Source organism: Aptenodytes forsteri, unplaced genomic scaffold (genome assembly GCF_000699145.1).
Source record: "Aptenodytes forsteri isolate BGI_AS27 unplaced genomic scaffold, ASM69914v1 Scaffold54, whole genome shotgun sequence".
Taxonomy (NCBI): Eukaryota; Metazoa; Chordata; class Aves; order Sphenisciformes; family Spheniscidae; genus Aptenodytes; species Aptenodytes forsteri.
The window spans coordinates 7,617,857-7,635,845 of record NW_008796044.1 but is presented as its reverse complement, the minus strand read 5'-3'; the positions used below and the strand labels follow the sequence as shown (position 1 = coordinate 7,635,845).

The 17,989-nt window shown below is 50.8% G+C and overlaps 1 protein-coding gene across 1 annotated transcript in view; it reads right to left on the bottom strand.

The window, feature by feature from the left end:
* Nucleotides 1-17,989, bottom strand: part of SH3PXD2B (SH3 and PX domains 2B) — a 66,755-nt gene that overhangs the window by 36,663 nt on the left and 12,103 nt on the right. The window contains exon 3 of the mRNA XM_019473775.1: nucleotides 6,332-6,407. Within this exon, the coding sequence (XP_019329320.1) occupies nucleotides 6,332-6,407 (76 nt within the window). The remainder of the gene's footprint in view (nucleotides 1-6,331; nucleotides 6,408-17,989) is intronic.

Here is a 17,989-nt window from a genome sequence, read left to right as displayed (position 1 = left end):
GCCACATCTCCGCTTCCCTTGCCGACTCGAGCCTTTGTTTACTCGTTTTATCTCCTTGTTGACCCTGGTTTGTTTTTACAGCCAGGCAAATACCAGATCAGGTGCTTCAGCACTGGGGGCACCAGCTGGTTCTCAGAGGGGGACTGGGGAAACCTAACAAAAAGACCCCGGCCTATCACAAAGCCAACCTCTGGCCACATCTGAAGGACTTCTGAGTCAGAAGCAAGCGCCTCATCTCCCCAGCTGGGCAGCGGCCGGGCAGAGGGGGGGAGACCTTGCAAGCAGCCTAGAAACATGGCTATGGGCACTCAGGCCTGCTTTTCCCTTCCCCTGCCTGACCCCTTCCCCCCCTCCCCTTTTGACCTGCTGGCACCATCCGCTCAGCTCTGGCGCTCAAATTATCCCAGTGCTTCCGTTTCCTCCCTTTCACTGCCCTGAGCGCTGGGCTGATGGCAGGGAGCCAGCGGTGTTCTTCACCCTGCTGGGAGGGAAGCCTGGAAAACCACAGTGCCCTTGACGCTGTTTCGAGACTCCATCAGTCAGTGGATAGAGCTCACAACCTCCTGGGATGTGATGCTGCCCAGTTAGAAAGCTCTACGTCCCACCAATGCAATCGTGCTCCTCCTTTCTTCCCTTCTTCTGCAGGGACACTCCTCTCCCTCCACCACTGCTACTCATTTCCACCCACCGTGGCCAAGAGGCCCACCACACATTAGCAGGAGTTCATCCAACATAATGGATAAGCAGCAAATCCATCCAGTGCGTCCCTGTGAACCTCATGCCAGCCAGCACTGTCTCACAACAGCTGTTGTCCCAACTGTCCCACCCTAGGGAGAGTTTTCCTGTAAACCACTGGCATGGTTTCCTTCAAATCCCTCCTTAAAATCTTCCTTTGCCACAATCCCTGCACTCCTTTCCCCCACCAAACCCCACTGTGATAGTCCTTCCACTGACACAGTCCGGCCAGGACACAGGTGGACAATCTGCTGGCTTTTACGTCCTATCCAGCAATGAATTCGCTGGAGCAGAGGTTGCCCTTCTGCGTTTAAGCTCCACATCACTGGGCTCAGGGCTTCAACAGCAGAAATAACATTGGTGTGCTGCCTCGTACCCAACTGGGCAGGAGGGGGAGGTTGGTGCCCACCACCCACCTGCAGGTCATCCCTGGGGAGCACGAGCTCTGTCCCCCACACAGTGGAGCTGGCACCAGCCAGAGAAGTTCCACTGAAGATGCTCTGTCTGCCCACCTTCCTCTGGTGCCAGAAAGCTTCTGCTTTCCCCAGACTGGAAGAAACCCCCTTTGTGGCTAATCAAGGCTGCTTTGCTTTGTCTGATCGACCGAGAGCAGAGGGTGCTGCAGCAGCTCCGGAGGGGGGGCTGCAAAGCGATGGATGCAACATGGCCCCCAGTGCCTCAGCCATTCATCAAGTGTCTGCAAAGTGTCAGAGGAGAGCTTGGGGAAAGGGCTGATAAGGAATTTGGGTCTCCAGCAATATGAGATAGAGCAGGCAGGCCACAGAGGGGTTAATCTCTCCAAACAAACAGGTAGGCTCTGCAAATTATTCCCTCCCATGGGAATTCTCCAGGCAGAGCTGAAGTTATACTGGGGAGTAAGCAGCTGAAAAAAACAAGGCAGAGGCATTTCAACCAGCAAAATGGTTGAGGCTCCTCTTGAGCCAAAGGCTGTTACTGGATCTCCAGCAAGTTGGAGGGGCAGAGAACCCAAAACAATCACCCTGCCGATCACGGCCATGAACCAAGCCAGATATTTCAAGAACGGAAAACCGTCTGTGCCTCTTGCTTTACCCTGAAGGACTCCCCCCATTCCTCCCCCACCCCACAGCCTCGGAAAGAATTCAATTCTCTGCACCTTTCAAATCACATCCAGATTTTCCCTGGCACGGGTTCCAAACTCACTTCAAAAAAAGGCAGCCCCAAATGTACACATAATTAATCCCAGCCCAAGGAGCAGCCAGCTACGTGGGCTATTCCTAGGATGGGGAAGCAGGCATGGGAGACAGCATTTCCAGGAGCCCTGCACTTAGCATCTGTTTGGCAAAGTCCTGCGCTGTGTGCATATCCTGGCGAAAAGGAGAGGGACCAGCAAAGTGCCTCTGGGGCTCTCCTGGGTATAGCATAAGCACGGAGTCCCATACACTGTGAAATAAAGCCAAATTAAACAGTGCCCCTATCAAGACAGCCCCTTCCACTCTCACGGTTTGAGATCCTGCTGGAGCAGGAGCAAAATGTTCCCAAGGCCGTTGTTTCTATGGCCTACAGTGCCATGCAATGGAGAAGAACGTAAGGTAGTTTGTTTAAAGACAGCTCAAAGGTCAGAAGCAGAGCAACTGCTTCAGTGCAGCACTCTGCCGGGGGTAATGCTGTCTGCACGTCAGCAGGGTTAGCTGAAAACCTACAGAAAAGGCAACCGTACTGATTACAGGCTGCAAGCTAGCCTGGGACTGTCCGTGCAACAGTGCTACAGCAGAGCTGCCCATCTTGCTAGAGCAGAAAATAGTAATTAGGACCCTTGCCCCATCTCCAGCTCTGATGAAGATGCAATGGGACTGGGGAAAGTCAGGTACTGTAGCTGGAAAAGGGATGAGTTCTCCTCCACCACCTTCACGGGGCCTTTGTGGGGAGCTATTAGTATCCCCACAGTTGTTCTGGGAGAAAAGCCCCAAAGTATGTGGGCAGCACTGATGCCCATGCCAAGCAGGTTAGCAGGCTGGGAAGGGAGTAGAAAGGAGGCATCATTCTGCTTTTGGAAACGATCTCGCTGAACCCCCTTTCTCCTCCTCCCTTCTTGGGAGTTCACTATTGTCTGTAGCTAAAGCTTCCTAAAAAGCAATTTTACAGCCAAAGTTAGCTCAGCATCAGGCAACCCCTCCTTGCTGAGGCTCACGTTTCCAGCAAAGCAGACTGGCCAGGATCTGCTCCAGGCCACTCGGGCTGTACAAAGTTTGGAAGGCTCCACTCTCCTTATAAAAGCTGTTTCCTGAAAGATCTGGCACAGCCCTTACACAGCGGGCCCAACTGAGCTCATTTGTTTTCTTAGTTCATTCTTTCCTGGGGTCTCCATACCATCATCTCCCAGCCAACAAGCGTGTAACCCTTAGTGTGGACTCCTGCAGGCAAGGACGGAGCTGCCCAGCACGACGTCCCCCGGGCTGGGCAGTGACAGGTCTCTCCTCTCTCGCCAGCTGCTCCTGACTCCGCTCCAGGGACCGCAGCCAATGCCATGCATGGGCTGGGTGCCGCCAGACCTGTTTCGAGGGGCCATCCTCAGCACCACATGATGCTGGGCAGGCTGTGCCGGTGGCTCAAAGCCAGCAAAAGTAGCCAAGAGTCCACTTCAAATTCCCCTATATGGCGGCAGAGGCTTTTCAGGCATGGTGCAGGAGCACTGCAGTGTCCTGCCAGGCCAAACCGGACCCCACCAAGCTGTGCTACGGGATGAGCATCATGCCAACACCCGGGAAGGGACAACCCCTGGCCCCAAACCTCAAGTGCAATTGCTCTGCTCTGCTTCAGAGGACCCAGCTTTATGACTCCACTTCAGAAGAGCTGAGTGGGCTGAAGGATTTGCACTTACGAGACCATTTTCTGATACCATCAGAGAGCTACTTCAAAAGACCCAAAGTCTCTAGAAATTTCCAAGAAGTCAAATCCTCAAAGCAAACATTAACAAAACGAAGCAACACAAAGCAAACAGAGCTCCTGTGGGCTGGATGTTGTAACTACAGAGTAATCATGGAACTCTCTTCCCATTCCAGGAAACCAGCCTGATAGACAAACCCAGATGGCACCTTCTCAGGTTGTGGTGGTGACCCTGACTTTGGGACACTTAGGGGTTTACTAAGAAAGCCAGAGCTGCAGGAGGCACAGGTTCACAGGACCTCAATTTTTGAGAACTGCAGTGCCCACAACATCTAATGTTACTCTACAACGGACTTCCCAGAAAGCAGCGTACTTTCAGTAAACCATTGGAGCCAGATCTCCACTGGTAATGAAATTCAGATGCTAAAAATGTTGTTCAAAATGGGATTGGGAGCAAACTACAGTACTCACAGAAGCTGAACATAATCAAAACCCTAGCAAGTCTAAGCATACTAGAGCCACGTTTTGAAAAGAAAGAGACCCAGGCTGTTTGCACGGAGCACACCTGGATGGCACCCCTAGGCAGAGGGAGACGAAGTTTGGGTTCAGCTGTAAGAAACAAAACCCATTGCCATCCCAAGCTGTGAAGGCCAAGAACTGCTCCAGAAAGGAACCATCCTCTAGCCAGCCAGCAACTATTAAAAGAGCCTTCCCTTTCCCCCAAGTGAAGCCCTCTTTCAGAAGCAGACACAGCTTGCAAGCCATCTCACTGGGGAGGTACGGCTCATCATCCTGCTCCAGAGAAAGCCACCAGCTCCTGACTGCTCCGTGATGTGCAGCAAAGGCAGGAGGACAAAGGCAACATGATTCCCACTTCTTAATAACACAACTTCCCTGAAGCAAGAGGACTTCTGAAGCTGCCCCATGAGGACAGACAGATGCAAGATTATCTGTCTTTCCAGTGGCTACCTCCTGCTCGGAGGTAGGACACCATCCCATGCTGGGATCTTCTCACCACACCACCCCTTGCCCTGTGCTGGCACCTGAAAGTACAAGTGGTAAAGCTGCAGGTGCCAGCTGTTAGGCATCAATAGTCTCTCTCTTCTTAGCTATTGCAAGCCACTGCAGAAATGAAATGTCAAGAAAAATTTCTGGGAGAAGCATGGACTAGTGGTTTTCCAAGTCAATGTGTGACTACCTCTGAAAACAGTATTATTTAATCCTGTTGCAAAAAGGGGACCAGAGCAAAAGGGCAAACGTCTCTGCAGAGGACACACAAAAATGCACAAGCTCCTCTAGAGGATGGTCATCCTAACTCCCCAAAACTGCTTTCTTACACAAAAGCCAGGCTTTATTTTCCAGCAACTTCAACCCCCTTTTTCCTCCAACGGAAATCCCAGTGACATGCCTCTTAGCAAAGGGAAACTATTTCAACACCAAGAAGAAGAAACAAATATTGATGAGTGTGCTGTGAGAAGTAGTGCTCCGACCAGGCTTCCCAAGCCCGATCGCTGCCTTCCAAAAATAGCAGCATTTTGGTGGGAATTTTCTGCAAGTGCAGCACGGCCAAACCGTACGTCCAATTTTTCCAAGTTATGCCCTTTGCCAATTTGGCTTCCATTTTTCCTCCCCATTCCTTGCTGGCAGGAGTACTTGTACAGCAAGGGCTTTTCTGCTGTATTAATGTCAGGTGTGCTTTGCTTTTGCTGATGTTACAATGCAAGGACAAGCCAGAATCAGAAATCCCTCTATGGGAAACCCAGAATAGATTCTCTTGCTCAGAAAGGGGCGTAAATGATTTTCTTCACGCCAGTCAGTGAAAAGCAAAGCCCGCTAAGAGCCTTTATGTTTCTAGAACAGCCAGGAGGCAGAGCACAGCACAAAGGGCTGCAGTAAACTGACCTGACAGTCACTGGAAGTGATTATGGTACTGTGACATTTCTGAATATGCCCATTAGCTACTTGGGGGTGGGGGTAAAGACAACTCTGTGGTCAAAGCCGTTAGCTATGGGTGCATGAAAGACTGACAGGGCCCCTTCAGGCTGGGTATTTTTGCAAGGCACATTAGGGTTCTTTTTTCCCCCCCGTAGCAGCAGCACCAAAGGGCAGCCACAAGCAATCCCCCGCACCACAAAGTCTGCAACGGACCGTTGTATCTGTTCCTCAGGCACACAAACGCTCAGCTGCACATTGGGCTGGCAGGGCACACATCATGCCACAGAAATCCTGTCTTTAGGCAACCAGTCCCGAACATCACGGGAGGAAGCCAAAGCTGTCAATCAGCTTGATTTAACATGTGGAATTCAATTGTTATTTCCTTCTCTCTGGATGGCCCTTTGAGTTGCACGGGACAGGAAAAACAGCGTATGAGCAGTTCCTGGGGAGCCTCACACCACCCTCAGCCCTGTGCTGTGGTGGCCAGACCCCTTCCAAAAACAAGCAGGCTGCTGGGGGGTTGCTCCTGGCAGAAGCTGTGCAAGCGGGGTTGCTTAGCTGAAGTCCCCCACTAATGCTTTCTGGAGGGAGAGAGAATGACTGAAGGGTTTAACACTTGCTGGGCACACTGCTAACAAAACACGTTTTAATGGACATGGTGCAGACCAAGAACTTGCTATTGCTCAGATGGTTCAGGATATAAGAGCTAAAGCACGTGTATGCTCACACATGTACTGGAAAGAAGTTCCTGCCATGCCAAAACCAGCATGGTTTTTGCTGGAGCCCACTCGCCTACCTGGCAGAAAGGGGATGATCCTTTGCTTGGGGTCCTTCTGCCCTCCTTCCATCGGAAACTTGTCCAGCATTTGCATCTAGAAAAGGAAATGCAAGAGAGGTGATTAAAGTCAGCGATTAAGTTGCACGACACAAGGCCATTCTCCCCAGGAGCAGGTGAAGCCCATTCTCCAAAATAGCAGTGTCCTAGACATCATTCACAGCACCATCAGCCAGGGTACAGCAACCCACAGCACCGAGGGAATCACATCCAAAGCAGTGCCAGAAGCACAAGATCTTAGCGTCATCTCCACTATTTTCAAGACATTTCTCACCACTGATGTTGCTCATCACTGTCATTCTGCCCAGCATGGGTGATTTATGTAACCTGCATTTCTGCAACTGTTAAGTTTCATCCCGATGGACCTCGGTCACTAGATCTGAGAAGCTCCTCAAAAAAGGCATATTTTAAGCTTATTAGCTCAAGCATAGCACAGCACTGACACAGTTCCTGGATTACAGCTGACTTGGACTCACAGCATCAACTCATGTTTGCCTGCAAAAGGCCATAAAGTTATACGTCAAGTTTGGGGAATGCTTTGTGCTACACAGGCTTTGAGGGATGAATGTTTTATGGGATCTTCAGCATTAAACAAATAATTTCCTGACTGATGCAACTGCACTTAGTACGTTTAGTCAGCAAAGAGAGGTGATAACCAGCTCCTGCTCTCGCTGGGTGCCTGCACTGGTGCTTCAGCACATGCACACAACTTCCTTGCAGCTACTGTGATGCTTAATACCAATGCCCTGGCAGGATCCACATCCTCAGCATTTCCTTTACTTGGTCTTAGTGGAATACACCATTTAGATTGAGCTTTGCACTTTACACAGAGCAGAAGAGGAGAAAGAGCATGCCCAGCCATCCATCCAACCACTCAGATACTCCCTCCTTTGGAAGGAAGGGGAAGGGAGATACAAACTCTCCCTTGTTTTCTCTGGGGCATGGATCTGAGCTCTGTTTCCCATCACCTGAAGAGCTCCCTGGTCCCCAGGGTATTTGAAATGGGTCTTGCCCTCTCCTACTGGAGCTATCGCACTCTGCATAAATAATTAAGCACTTATGGAAGCACTGGAGACAACCTGCCCAGGAAGTGTCCTGAGCACCTACAAAGTCTAAACAGCCATTCTCCTCTGGCACAATTAATATTTAAACTATTTCATGCAAAGAAGAAATATGCAACCAGAGAGCCCAAGCCATTCACCCCACGAGAGGCATCTGCAAGCAGCCCTCGCCCAGCCTGGCAGAAGGATGGGCACCACCAAGCAGCCAGACGCACAAGCCATGCTCCCTCCTGTCTGCTGCTCCACCACGTAACATCGGGAGCCCCTTCACCGTGGGGAGTCCGTGCAGGGCCAAACTCTGGGGTCCCAACACCCCTTGGGGATGTGTCCTACCTGGCTCCCTGGTTTTCATAGCTCTTGTTCTTTGGCACCTATTTTTCCACATGCTTTTTACAGGAGGTCTCTGCTCCTAGCTAAGGGCTGTGGACTCCTCTACTGCTAGGCACAAGCTTGTTTAAAGTGCTGTAATGCTAAAGCTAAGTCCTTTTTGTTGATATAGCCCCCCGCACCCCTGCACATGCAATACTTGCTTTTTTTTCCCCCCTTGGATCTCAAATGCACCAGGATAAAATTCTTGAGGTTTGGTGGAGAGGGGGCAGAGGAAGGATGTATTTTTCCTACATTTTGAGAAGAAATAAAAACCTCCCCCAACACTTCCAAAGACAACAGGAAAACCAAAAGAAGCTCTCAAATATTCTCTTCAAAATGAAAACAAGACATCTCAAAACCAGGATGACACTAAGCACAAACGGACGCTGTTTACAGCTTCTTCTCGAAACAAATTTTAAAGGGTTTATAACAAAGAAAATTACTCCAGACTCAGCAATAACTGGGGACTGCGGTGACGTTACCAGCAGCCACAAAGCAAGCCTGAGCACGGCCGAGGGAGGACTCGCCTCCCTGAGGCACTGCAGGCTCCCAGGGCAGCACCACTTCCCCAGCCTCCCTGGGCATGCAACGGCCTCCTGCTCTTCCCTCAATCCACGAAAATAAAGGATGACACCACATCCCCATTACCCTGCAAAACATCTGTGTTGCGCCACGGCAGAGAGGTGCCCCTGGCCCTGCTCTTCCTGTAGGGAAGAGCTTGGGAAAGCTTATGACTGGCAAAGGGTGAGCAAAACAAGTCGCAAGTGCCGCACATCTGATTGCTGTTAAGCAACGCAATACTTGAGTCACTGGAAGCTTCCCCTCCTCTCATTTTTGAATGTGAGCTGAGGATCTCTCACTCCCGGGAGCACTGAGAGCCTCCAAGGCACAAACGGTACAAGCTGTGTTTTCTCCCATATGCACGTGCCTGGGCCGTGCCTCTGGCCAGATCTGCTCCCAACCATGTGATCCCACCAAACCCAGCCAGAACTTCAGCCCAGAAGTTCTCCATTTCCTTTTTCTTGACTGAAAGTGCCTCTTGCAGTGGCTGCTCAGTGAGTAGGAGGCAGCGTGGGGACCCTCTCCCTGCAGCCACCCTGCTCCCCTCCAGCCCAGCCCAGAGCCACCAGCATCACCCCAGCCTTGAGCAGACCCTGCACTGCCCGCCGTGGGTTGGTACCATTATGCTTGTGCACTCACAAGCTGCTATTTTTCTCTTGCTGGAGGAAGGAAAATAGGTTGCAAGGTACCTGGAGCACCATCTGGCACACACGAAAAGAAGAGAAAGTGGGGAAGGAGCAAGGCAGAGGGGTCGGTCCCATGGATCCCACCCAGCCTGGCTGCCACATCACGCAGCTCCAGAGAAGGCAGCAGCAAATGCTAGTTCATCAGTTTTACTAGGCATGAGCCTGTGGTTGAAGAACAGCTAAAAACCTACTCCAAAGAAAACAACCCCAGTGCCGGCTGTATCCGCAGCAGGCAGCTTGCATTTGCAAGATACGAGAGCACACGTTTGCAGAAATCTAGTCTGTAGGTCACAGGCTGACAGTTCTTCCGTAGCACTACACGCCATAAAGCTGCAGCGAGGAAAAGCACAGAACAACGATGGGAAAAGGTCAGCTCCAGAGCTGAGAGATGCTCCAGAGACCCGGAGGAAGCCAGCTGGCAGGTCTCTAGTTTTTGAGGCTCCCTGTACCCTTTCTGGCCCATCTTGCTCCTGCAGATTTTGCAGGACAGGGACTACAGCACAGGTTATTTAGCACTACACGCCATAAAGCTGCAGCGAGGAAAAGCACAGAACAACGATGGGAAAAGGTCAGCTCCAGAGCTGAGAGATGCTCCAGAGACCCGGAGGAAGCCAGCTGGCAGGTCTCTAGTTTTTGAGGCTCCCTGTACCCTTTCTGGCCCATCTTGCTCCTGCAGATTTTGCAGGACAGGGACTACAGCACAGGTTATTACAGTGCTCTGGCCGAGGAAGAGAGAGAGAGCAGGCACAGCCCTGGAAAAGGGATGGAAAAAGGGTAAAGTGCAGCAACAGCGAGGAAAAGCACAGAACAACGATGGGAAAAGGTCAGCTCCAGAGCTGAGAGATGCTCCAGAGACCCGGAGGAAGCCAGCTGGCAGGTCTCTAGTTTTTGAGGCTCCCTGTACCCTTTCTGGCCCATCTTGCTCCTGCAGATTTTGCAGGACAGGGACTACAGCACAGGTTATTACAGTGCTCTGGCCGAGGAAGAGAGAGAGCAGGCACAGCCCTGGAAAAGGGATGGAAAAAGGGTAAAAGTGCAGCAACCCCGCAAGTCCTGGGGGAGGGATGCACAGACAGGCATCAGAAGATGGTCTGCAGAAACAGAGGCAGACCAGCGACCACAAGGCAGGGCAGGTTTCCTGGGAGAGCACCTTCCTCCTTGGCCTCAGCAGGGAAACACGCTCCCCAGCAGGCAAGGAATTGTGGAAGGGAGGCGGTCAGCACAGAAGACTCCCACCAATCATCTCAGCAGCGAGGGTTTCCATCCAAGCTCCAAACAAGACTGCTCATATCACATTTCCAGAAAGGAGGACTTGCCTGGCCATCCAAGATCCCAGTGAGAGGGGGAGATGGGGCAGGAGAGAGGCAGACAGACACACAGCCCTTTGGAGCACAGCTTTCCCTGCCGAGCACGGGAGAGGGCAGGGAGACCAAGTCTCAGTCTCAGCAATGCCAGGTCAGGAAAAAAAAAAATGAAGGAAAAAAGAAACAATAACCCTATTGTTTCTCCCCTTCCAAGATTATTTTTAAGTATTTGTGACAGAATCTTAAAAAAAAAAAAAAAAAAAAAAAAGATTGGAACGGATGCAGTTCAAAGCATTTTGGTGTGCTTTTATTATGCAGGAAGCTGTTGTCTCACACTTTTCACCAATTCCTTTGCAGCAGGGAGGATGATCACACGGCTGCCAGGCCCTGGCTCCCTAAGCCAGGACTGGGGCACAGATGCCCCAGCAGCGTGTCCAACCCGCAGCCAGGCTCCCCACAACGGCACGTCAGGAGAGGGCACGTTTATCCACATTTACCTCCACCACCAATTTATCTTATCAATTAGCTGTTTTTCTTATTAACCCGGAAATGCCTGTGAAGTGAGTCTTTCTGGAGTGAGCCACGGCTGAAGGTCTATGCACATCGTGGGGGCACGCTGTCCCCATGGCTGAGCTACCCGTTAACAGGGCAGGCAGTAACGCCGGCAGGGCCACCCGGGGAGAAGAAGCCTTTCAAAAGCAGCTTCGTGTCAACAGCTAACACATTGGTAGACACATTCTTCATTAACAGGAGACTCATAAGATAATATCCTAATCGAATCAATTAAGAGTGCTGCGGGCTGCAGGGGATCCTAGGGAGAAGGGAATGCGTGTGCTCAGCAGTATTCCTGGGAAGCAGAGCATTCAGGAAGGGCTTTACCCAAGTAAGAGCTGATGGTGTAACGCCACAGAGATACGTCTGCTGGAGGAGCAGGGCCCCAGGTCTAACAGCCTGTGAGCGGGCCCTACCGCTTCCCGGACAGAATCAAACTCCGAGAAATCTCTGGGGAAAAAAAAAAACAAAAAACCAAACCAAAACAAAAAAAACAAAACACTCAAGCCAAGTGCCAGTAGGTAATAAGGTGTGTCATCACTTTACTGCTTCTCCTCTGCTTTCCACAATAAAGTGGAAAAGTTTTCCCCTCTAAAATATAAAGGTGAGAAAGAAAAAAAATTTCATTTAAATCTGATCTGGTGGAAAGAAAAATGTCAGGGTGAAGTGGTAAACACAGAGGTCCTGCATTCCCCTGATAACGATGAACCAGAAGGGCACGGGATTACTCTTGCAGCAAGTCCTCTGCAGACGGGAGACTGTGGGATTTGCTTTTGTCAAGCTGCTTTATAGCCCAGGCTTTCCATTGCTGAGTGTTAGGGCTTGCGTGGCACGTACTAGGGCTGCAGAAGAGAAAGCAAGTCTTTGCCAACTTATGGAGGGGATGGTGCACGTCACCGAACAGCAAGATATACCAGCACAGGCTGAAGGGTGATGAAATACCCAGGCGAGGAGAACAAACTCTTCCACTCTTGCACAACACCAGGGGCTGGTGTTGGAGCCAGGCCGTGAGCCGTAATCACAGGCATGGAGCGAGGGAAGTTCCCCCTTCTCTTATCAACAGAATTTGCTTTGGCTGCATGATGAAGGTTCGGCGTAAAACCACATTCCTCCTTCTTGGTCTAGCAAGAGAGAGCTGACCTAACCCATGCCTCCACCAGACACATCCGTTATCCAGAGCAGAGAAGTCAGCTTTTGACACCAACCGGGGGGGGGAGGGGGGAAGTTCAACAAAAGGCTTCACAGTCCAGCTGAGTGCACAGTGGCAGAATCACAGGAGACTCTTTGTGAGAGCAACAGCCTCCCTGCTGAGAGAAGGCAGCAGCTTGCCATGGGGGAAAGATGAGTCCGAGCCAAGCCTGCTCTCATCCCACACCCTGAAACTCCCCATAAGCCCTGTCCCTCATGAGAGTGGCAATGCCGCAGGCAGCCGGACACACCGTGTGCCCCTCTGTCCCCACGGCAGCGAACTCCAGACATGGACGTTCACATGCACTGCTCACCCTGACCTCCACACGCTGAGCAGGGTATTAGTCCAGGTCTCCTCTTATGGGAAGAAGAGTCCTCCGAGGGTCAGCATCCCACTGATCTCCAAACGCAGTGGGAAAGGGACACGGGTCCAGCAACCGCCTGCTGTCACGGCAGCACCCCGGCTGCACGGGGATGTGATGAGGGACACAGCTGCACGCTGAGAACCAGAGACTGTGGAACAGGCTCCTGCAGATCAAAGCACCCTCATGCCCCAGAGCCAGCTGGTTCAGAGAACATCTGCCAAGCAGATAGTCTGGGAAGGAGAACAACATCTGGCAGCGGCTCACAGGCTACTGATGTTTAGTCTCTTTGTGATCCTACGAGGGGCACCTTCCCTGCATCCACGTGGACTGTCTATGAGGAAATGGGGTGAAAACACAACAGCCCAGAAGACAGAAGGGCCAACACAGAGCAAGCTCAGATCCCAAGAGTGGCGATACCAAGCTCAGGAGGTCAAGCCTGGGGAAGGACTCACTCTACTGGTGCGGCACCATGTAATGCCCGTTCAATGGCCAAAGCAAGTAGGTTGTTCAAAGGCAGTAATGGGAGCTGGAGGGAAGCACAATTGAACGGTTTCTTGATGACCACAGTTTCTCCCCAGTCCCTGCTTTTCTGGTGCAAGGGATGAGTTCAAGGGCATTTTACACATTACCAGGCAGAGGCAATCCCGACCTCCTCAGCACTAGGAAATGGCATCACAGAGGCTGAATTGTGAAAACCTGATGGAAAACTTTAAGCATCGCTCAGCAATAGACAAAAAAGAATTAACTGAGGTCAGAGAAAAAAAAGGGCTACACAAATTGGCAGCAGCTGCCACTGCAAGAGAAATTTCCTATGAAATCACAGGAAGCATTAGACAGAGGGAGACATTGGTGCCTGTGAATAGGTCACTGGCATGGGGGGGGCAGCAGGCACGGGGCTGGGCAGGACGCATCCCTCTGCCTGTGCCGCCCCCCGCCCCCCCCCCAGCCCCAGGACTGAGCCACTACCAGGTCTGTGCTACCCCGGGGTGCTCGCCCATAAACCACATGGGCCAAACCCGGGGAGCTGGCAGGCTCTGCCAGCACACAGGGGCTTGGAGGATGTGGCAGCTTCACATCCACAGGTTTGGTCTGAATGCAATGGTCCTCCAAAAGCAACCGGGCAAAAAGCTTCCACTGCCCAGGACTGGAGACATTTCCAGCTAGAACACCTGCTGATTCTCCGAGTGGAAACCGCAGCAGTGCTCAGCTCCAGCTTATGCAATCGAGACCACAATGGGCACTGCACGCTCACTGGGGCTGCCAGGATTCCCAGCAAAGGAGGCACTCAGCCCCAAATGTCTAACCCCTAAAAGCCTGTATTAACCTTGGTGTAAGGAGCCTCCTGTTTTATCATCCAGGCTTGAAACTTAAACCCCCAGAAATCACTAAAAGATTATCATGTTTGTTTATTAGTGATAAGAGCATGGGAGTTTCTAGTCACCGACATCACCATTGCACCCAATGCCATGTGCTAACTGCAGCAGATGGGCAAGAGAGAGAGTCGTGGAAGGAGAAAGGTAAATACCCTCATCTCCAGATATGTGTCTCTCTGGTCAAGCCAGGTCCTGCTCCCCGCAGAGATTTCTGTGTCTGTTCTGTGCTCATCTACAAAGCGCATTTCCAAAAGCATTAAAAAAAAAAAAAAATAATCATGTTTTAAGACATTTGAAGTCTGTTTTCAAAAGCAACAATAGTTCCAGGAATACCCTCATCTCCAGATATGTGTCTCTCTGGTCAAGCCAGGTCCTGCTCCCCGCAGAGATTTCTGTGTCTGTTCTGTGCTCATCTACAAAGCGCATTTCCAAAAGCATTAAAAAAAAAAAAAATAATCATGTTTTAAGACATTTGAAGTCTGTTTTCAAAAGCAACAAGTAGTTCCAGGTGCCCACTCAGAGGCACCCAGAAAGGAAACAGAAGGCAAAGCTTCACGTTCCCCAAACCCAGCTCCAGAAAGGCATCAGGTGAGACACCCTGAGATGGTGGGATCCAGAATTACCACCCATTTTTGGATGGCCCAAACAACTCCTGAAAAGCACTGCTTGCTTTCCCTCCTTTTGTAAGCCTGTCAAGAGTATATTTGGGAGAGACTAAGGAAAGAGTTTAGTTTTTTAAAAAAGAAAACCTCAAATGTGGAGAAGAGCACCAAGCAATCTGTATTAAACACAGCCTCCTCACGGAGCTGCTGATCGCTCTGTCTGCTTCTTGGATGATTAAAATATATCGCTTTTTACATTCGATTCATTGGTGCTGAATCCTGGAAGTCATCATTCTCTTTACAGTGCTTTACTAATCCATTTTCCACTTAATTTCTGATAATTGCAGCCTCTGGATGGCATTAGGCCAGGTAGGCAGGTCCCAGACTGAACAGATGAGCACTGAAAGCTTCAGCACTCCATGCAGGCACCAGGAGCAGAGCATTAACACCACCAAACCACCAGTACGGCATGCATAATTCACCACGGCAACCCAGCCACAGGAAATTACCAGTAGACATGCTTGGGAACAGAGCAGCAATACCCAGGGGCGACGCTGGTCTGCGCCGCTTCCTCTTCCCCATCCTGTCCATGGGAACATCCCTCCAGCACAGCCGGGGCTGTGTCACACCAGAAGTACCCCTGGAAGGAGCCTCGGCACAGGAGCAGGGAAGAGCTGTGCCACCTGCCCGAGCCTGGTGCTGAAGACCACAGAACCACCACAACCATCGCTGGAGCTGTCACGGCGGCGGCAGCAGCCCTAGGGAAGGCTGCAAAGATGATTCATGTTCACCCACGTCCTCCTCTCTAGCATCCCAAAGTAGACATGCTCAAAAGACCAGGAAATCATGAGATTTAGTTTCTGTTGTGGAAATGGAAACAATGGTGGAGAAATACCAACACATTTGCCTTATTTCATGTGTTGAGCTGCCGAGGCGCAGCAAGGGGGAGGGCTGTGCTCAAATACTCCAACCAGATCTAGTTTCACATCTAACACGGTGCTTCACACCAAGAGGCAACCTTCAGTCAAGCGTTTCAGCGACGGGTCACAGAGACTTTATGCACATGCCACCCCACTCCAAGCTGCACGCTTGCCAGAACCTCAGGATGACTTGTCCCTAGCTTCTCCCCCAAATAGCTCATGATCCGATTTCTCTTCAACCCCTCCCTTCCCAAAAACCTTCCCCACTCCAGATGAGGAGAAGCAGACCAGCGTACATTCCTTCCCTGAAATTAATGCAAAGTTTTAAATCTGTGGCAGGCCCAAACGTGATGAAACAAAGGAGGCGGCATTTAAGCTACAGGCAGGGCTGCAAAAGCTGCAGTCCTACCACTTGGGAGAGTGCTGCTGGTCAGAAACACGAGCCTCATGACCCTCCTCTTGCATCAGACTTCTTGCTAACCATCTATTTTCCCTATTGTTCCTTCCCTAAACACAAACCACATCTTCCAAGCGAGCACAGTCAGTCAAAAGGCCAATGCGGAGAGAATTTTGTCTCCATGCGAGGGAGGATTTCATTCTGCTTGGGTTCATGGTGGTGTCCATCACAAGCAGCTCCATGGCAGCCAGTGCAATCACACAGGTGGAAAACGAGACTCTGCAAACCCCTGAGGTTTAACTGCCAAAACCAGGGTCTCCATATGAAACAGATATGCCTTCGTCCTTAGCATGACCATGCTCCTTTCCACCCTCTCCCACCTGACAATAAAACTCTCCGTCTAGCAGAGACAGAAGCTGACAGAACCTTGGAGCTCTGGGCAGACAGCCCCACGGACAGCATGAACCAGCCCAGCTCCTGCATGAACCCACCAGCATCCCCACCCCACCTTCTGCACCAGCAGCGTGTCTCCCTCATGGAGCACGCTGCCCTTGTATTCCTCCATTTATAGAAAGGGTGGGATTTAAAGATGCCAAGTTCAGTGGTGCCCAAAAAGCCAAGCTGGGCAGGAAGCCTCTGCAGACAGCACATACCCACAGCCGCTGCAGCAAAGCACCAGGGCGGGCGCAGGACCCTTGGCACTGCCACCACCCGCATGATGGAAGGAGAGGACTCGGAGCACTTCTAAGTTCAGATAGTCCTTGCCAGAGGGCTGGAGCTTGCCAAGAAGCTCTGCTTATTGCAAAACCAGAATGCTGCTGTTAAGCGATGTCTGATGGAGGAGACTGGCCCTCGCAGCTTATGGAGGAGTTAATGCACTTAACAGGGAAAGGTTGAGCGAGCACTGGGCAGCAGAGCTGGGGTATGGGGAGCCCCGCCGGGAGCCTTTGGGACTGCATAAAGCAAGATGCAATGCAACTCCAGGGGGAACCCTGTCCTAACCCAGGATATTCGCCCTTTGCCAGGGCCCGGAGCCAGCAAACACAAAGGCACCATGGAAGAGCCACAGCAGCAGGCGAAGTGCAGCAACCGAGCTGCTTTCTGTGCATTTAAACACAAGAATGCAGATTTCCCACAAAATTCAGCCCAAACCACATACCTTGAACTGCACCTGCTTTCTTAGGATCCAACCAGGATAGACGGAGATGGAGCAATGCCAAGGTTTTCCAGCATAACTAAACCTCTAAGGAGCACAAACCTTGACAGCACGCTAATCTTAGAGCTCTTCTCTAAGTATAATCTCACCACAGAGATACGAAGAGAGAAAACCTGAAAAGCCTCTGGCCAGATTCACTGACTGATAAAAAACACCACCGTTTTGGGGCTTAAAGCAGCCACCTGTTGGCAGGTGGAAAGCAGTCGCCCCGCAAACGGAAACCTCAGAGCTCCCTGGGAACTTTCCAATGGGATTTTTTTATTTCCTGAAGGTGGACGGAGGGGTGGGAGGGGGAGAGGAGGGGAATTGGAAAATGCTGATTTGCCAAGAAGAAAAATCAGCAGACGAGTATCCGTTTCAATTAACGTTTCAATTTGAACAGTAAAATCTAACCGCTAAAATTAAAAGGATTTTTTTTTTGTAATGTTTTAAGTGACTCATCAAGGGGAAAGCTTTTTTTTTTTAAATTAATAGTGAAAACCCAAGAGAACGTTTTACACATACTGAACTGAGTTTCTTTCTTTGCTAAAATTTAAACACTAACTTTTCTCCCAACTTAGGACGAGGAAATCTCACCATTTTGAAGAGCTGCACAGCTTCCCAGCTGACTTGGCACCCTGCATGGCTGAATACAAAGCCTTCTTCAGTGGCCATTTCATCAGCCATTTTCAGCATGCATGCGTGCAGTTAAAAAATACAGGATTGCAACTTTCTGTTGACTGAGATTGGGTGAGGACTCCAAGATTTTGGGTCCCTACCAGAGGTGCTGGTAGTTTCCACACCCCAGTGCTCCCCAGGGCAGGAGAGGGGCAAGGCCTGATGCCAGCAGCAGCTCCACAGGCAGAAATTCTCAGATAGGGAGGAAGACCCACAACTTAATTTTCTAAAAAACAACATTTCCTCCATTTTTCAGCAATATTTTTTCCTAAAAAAAAAATCCCAACCAAAAAAACCAAACACCCGAACAAAAAGGGCAGCTGCACTCTGCAAGGCTGAACACGTCGGCCAGCCCCCACCGACGGCCG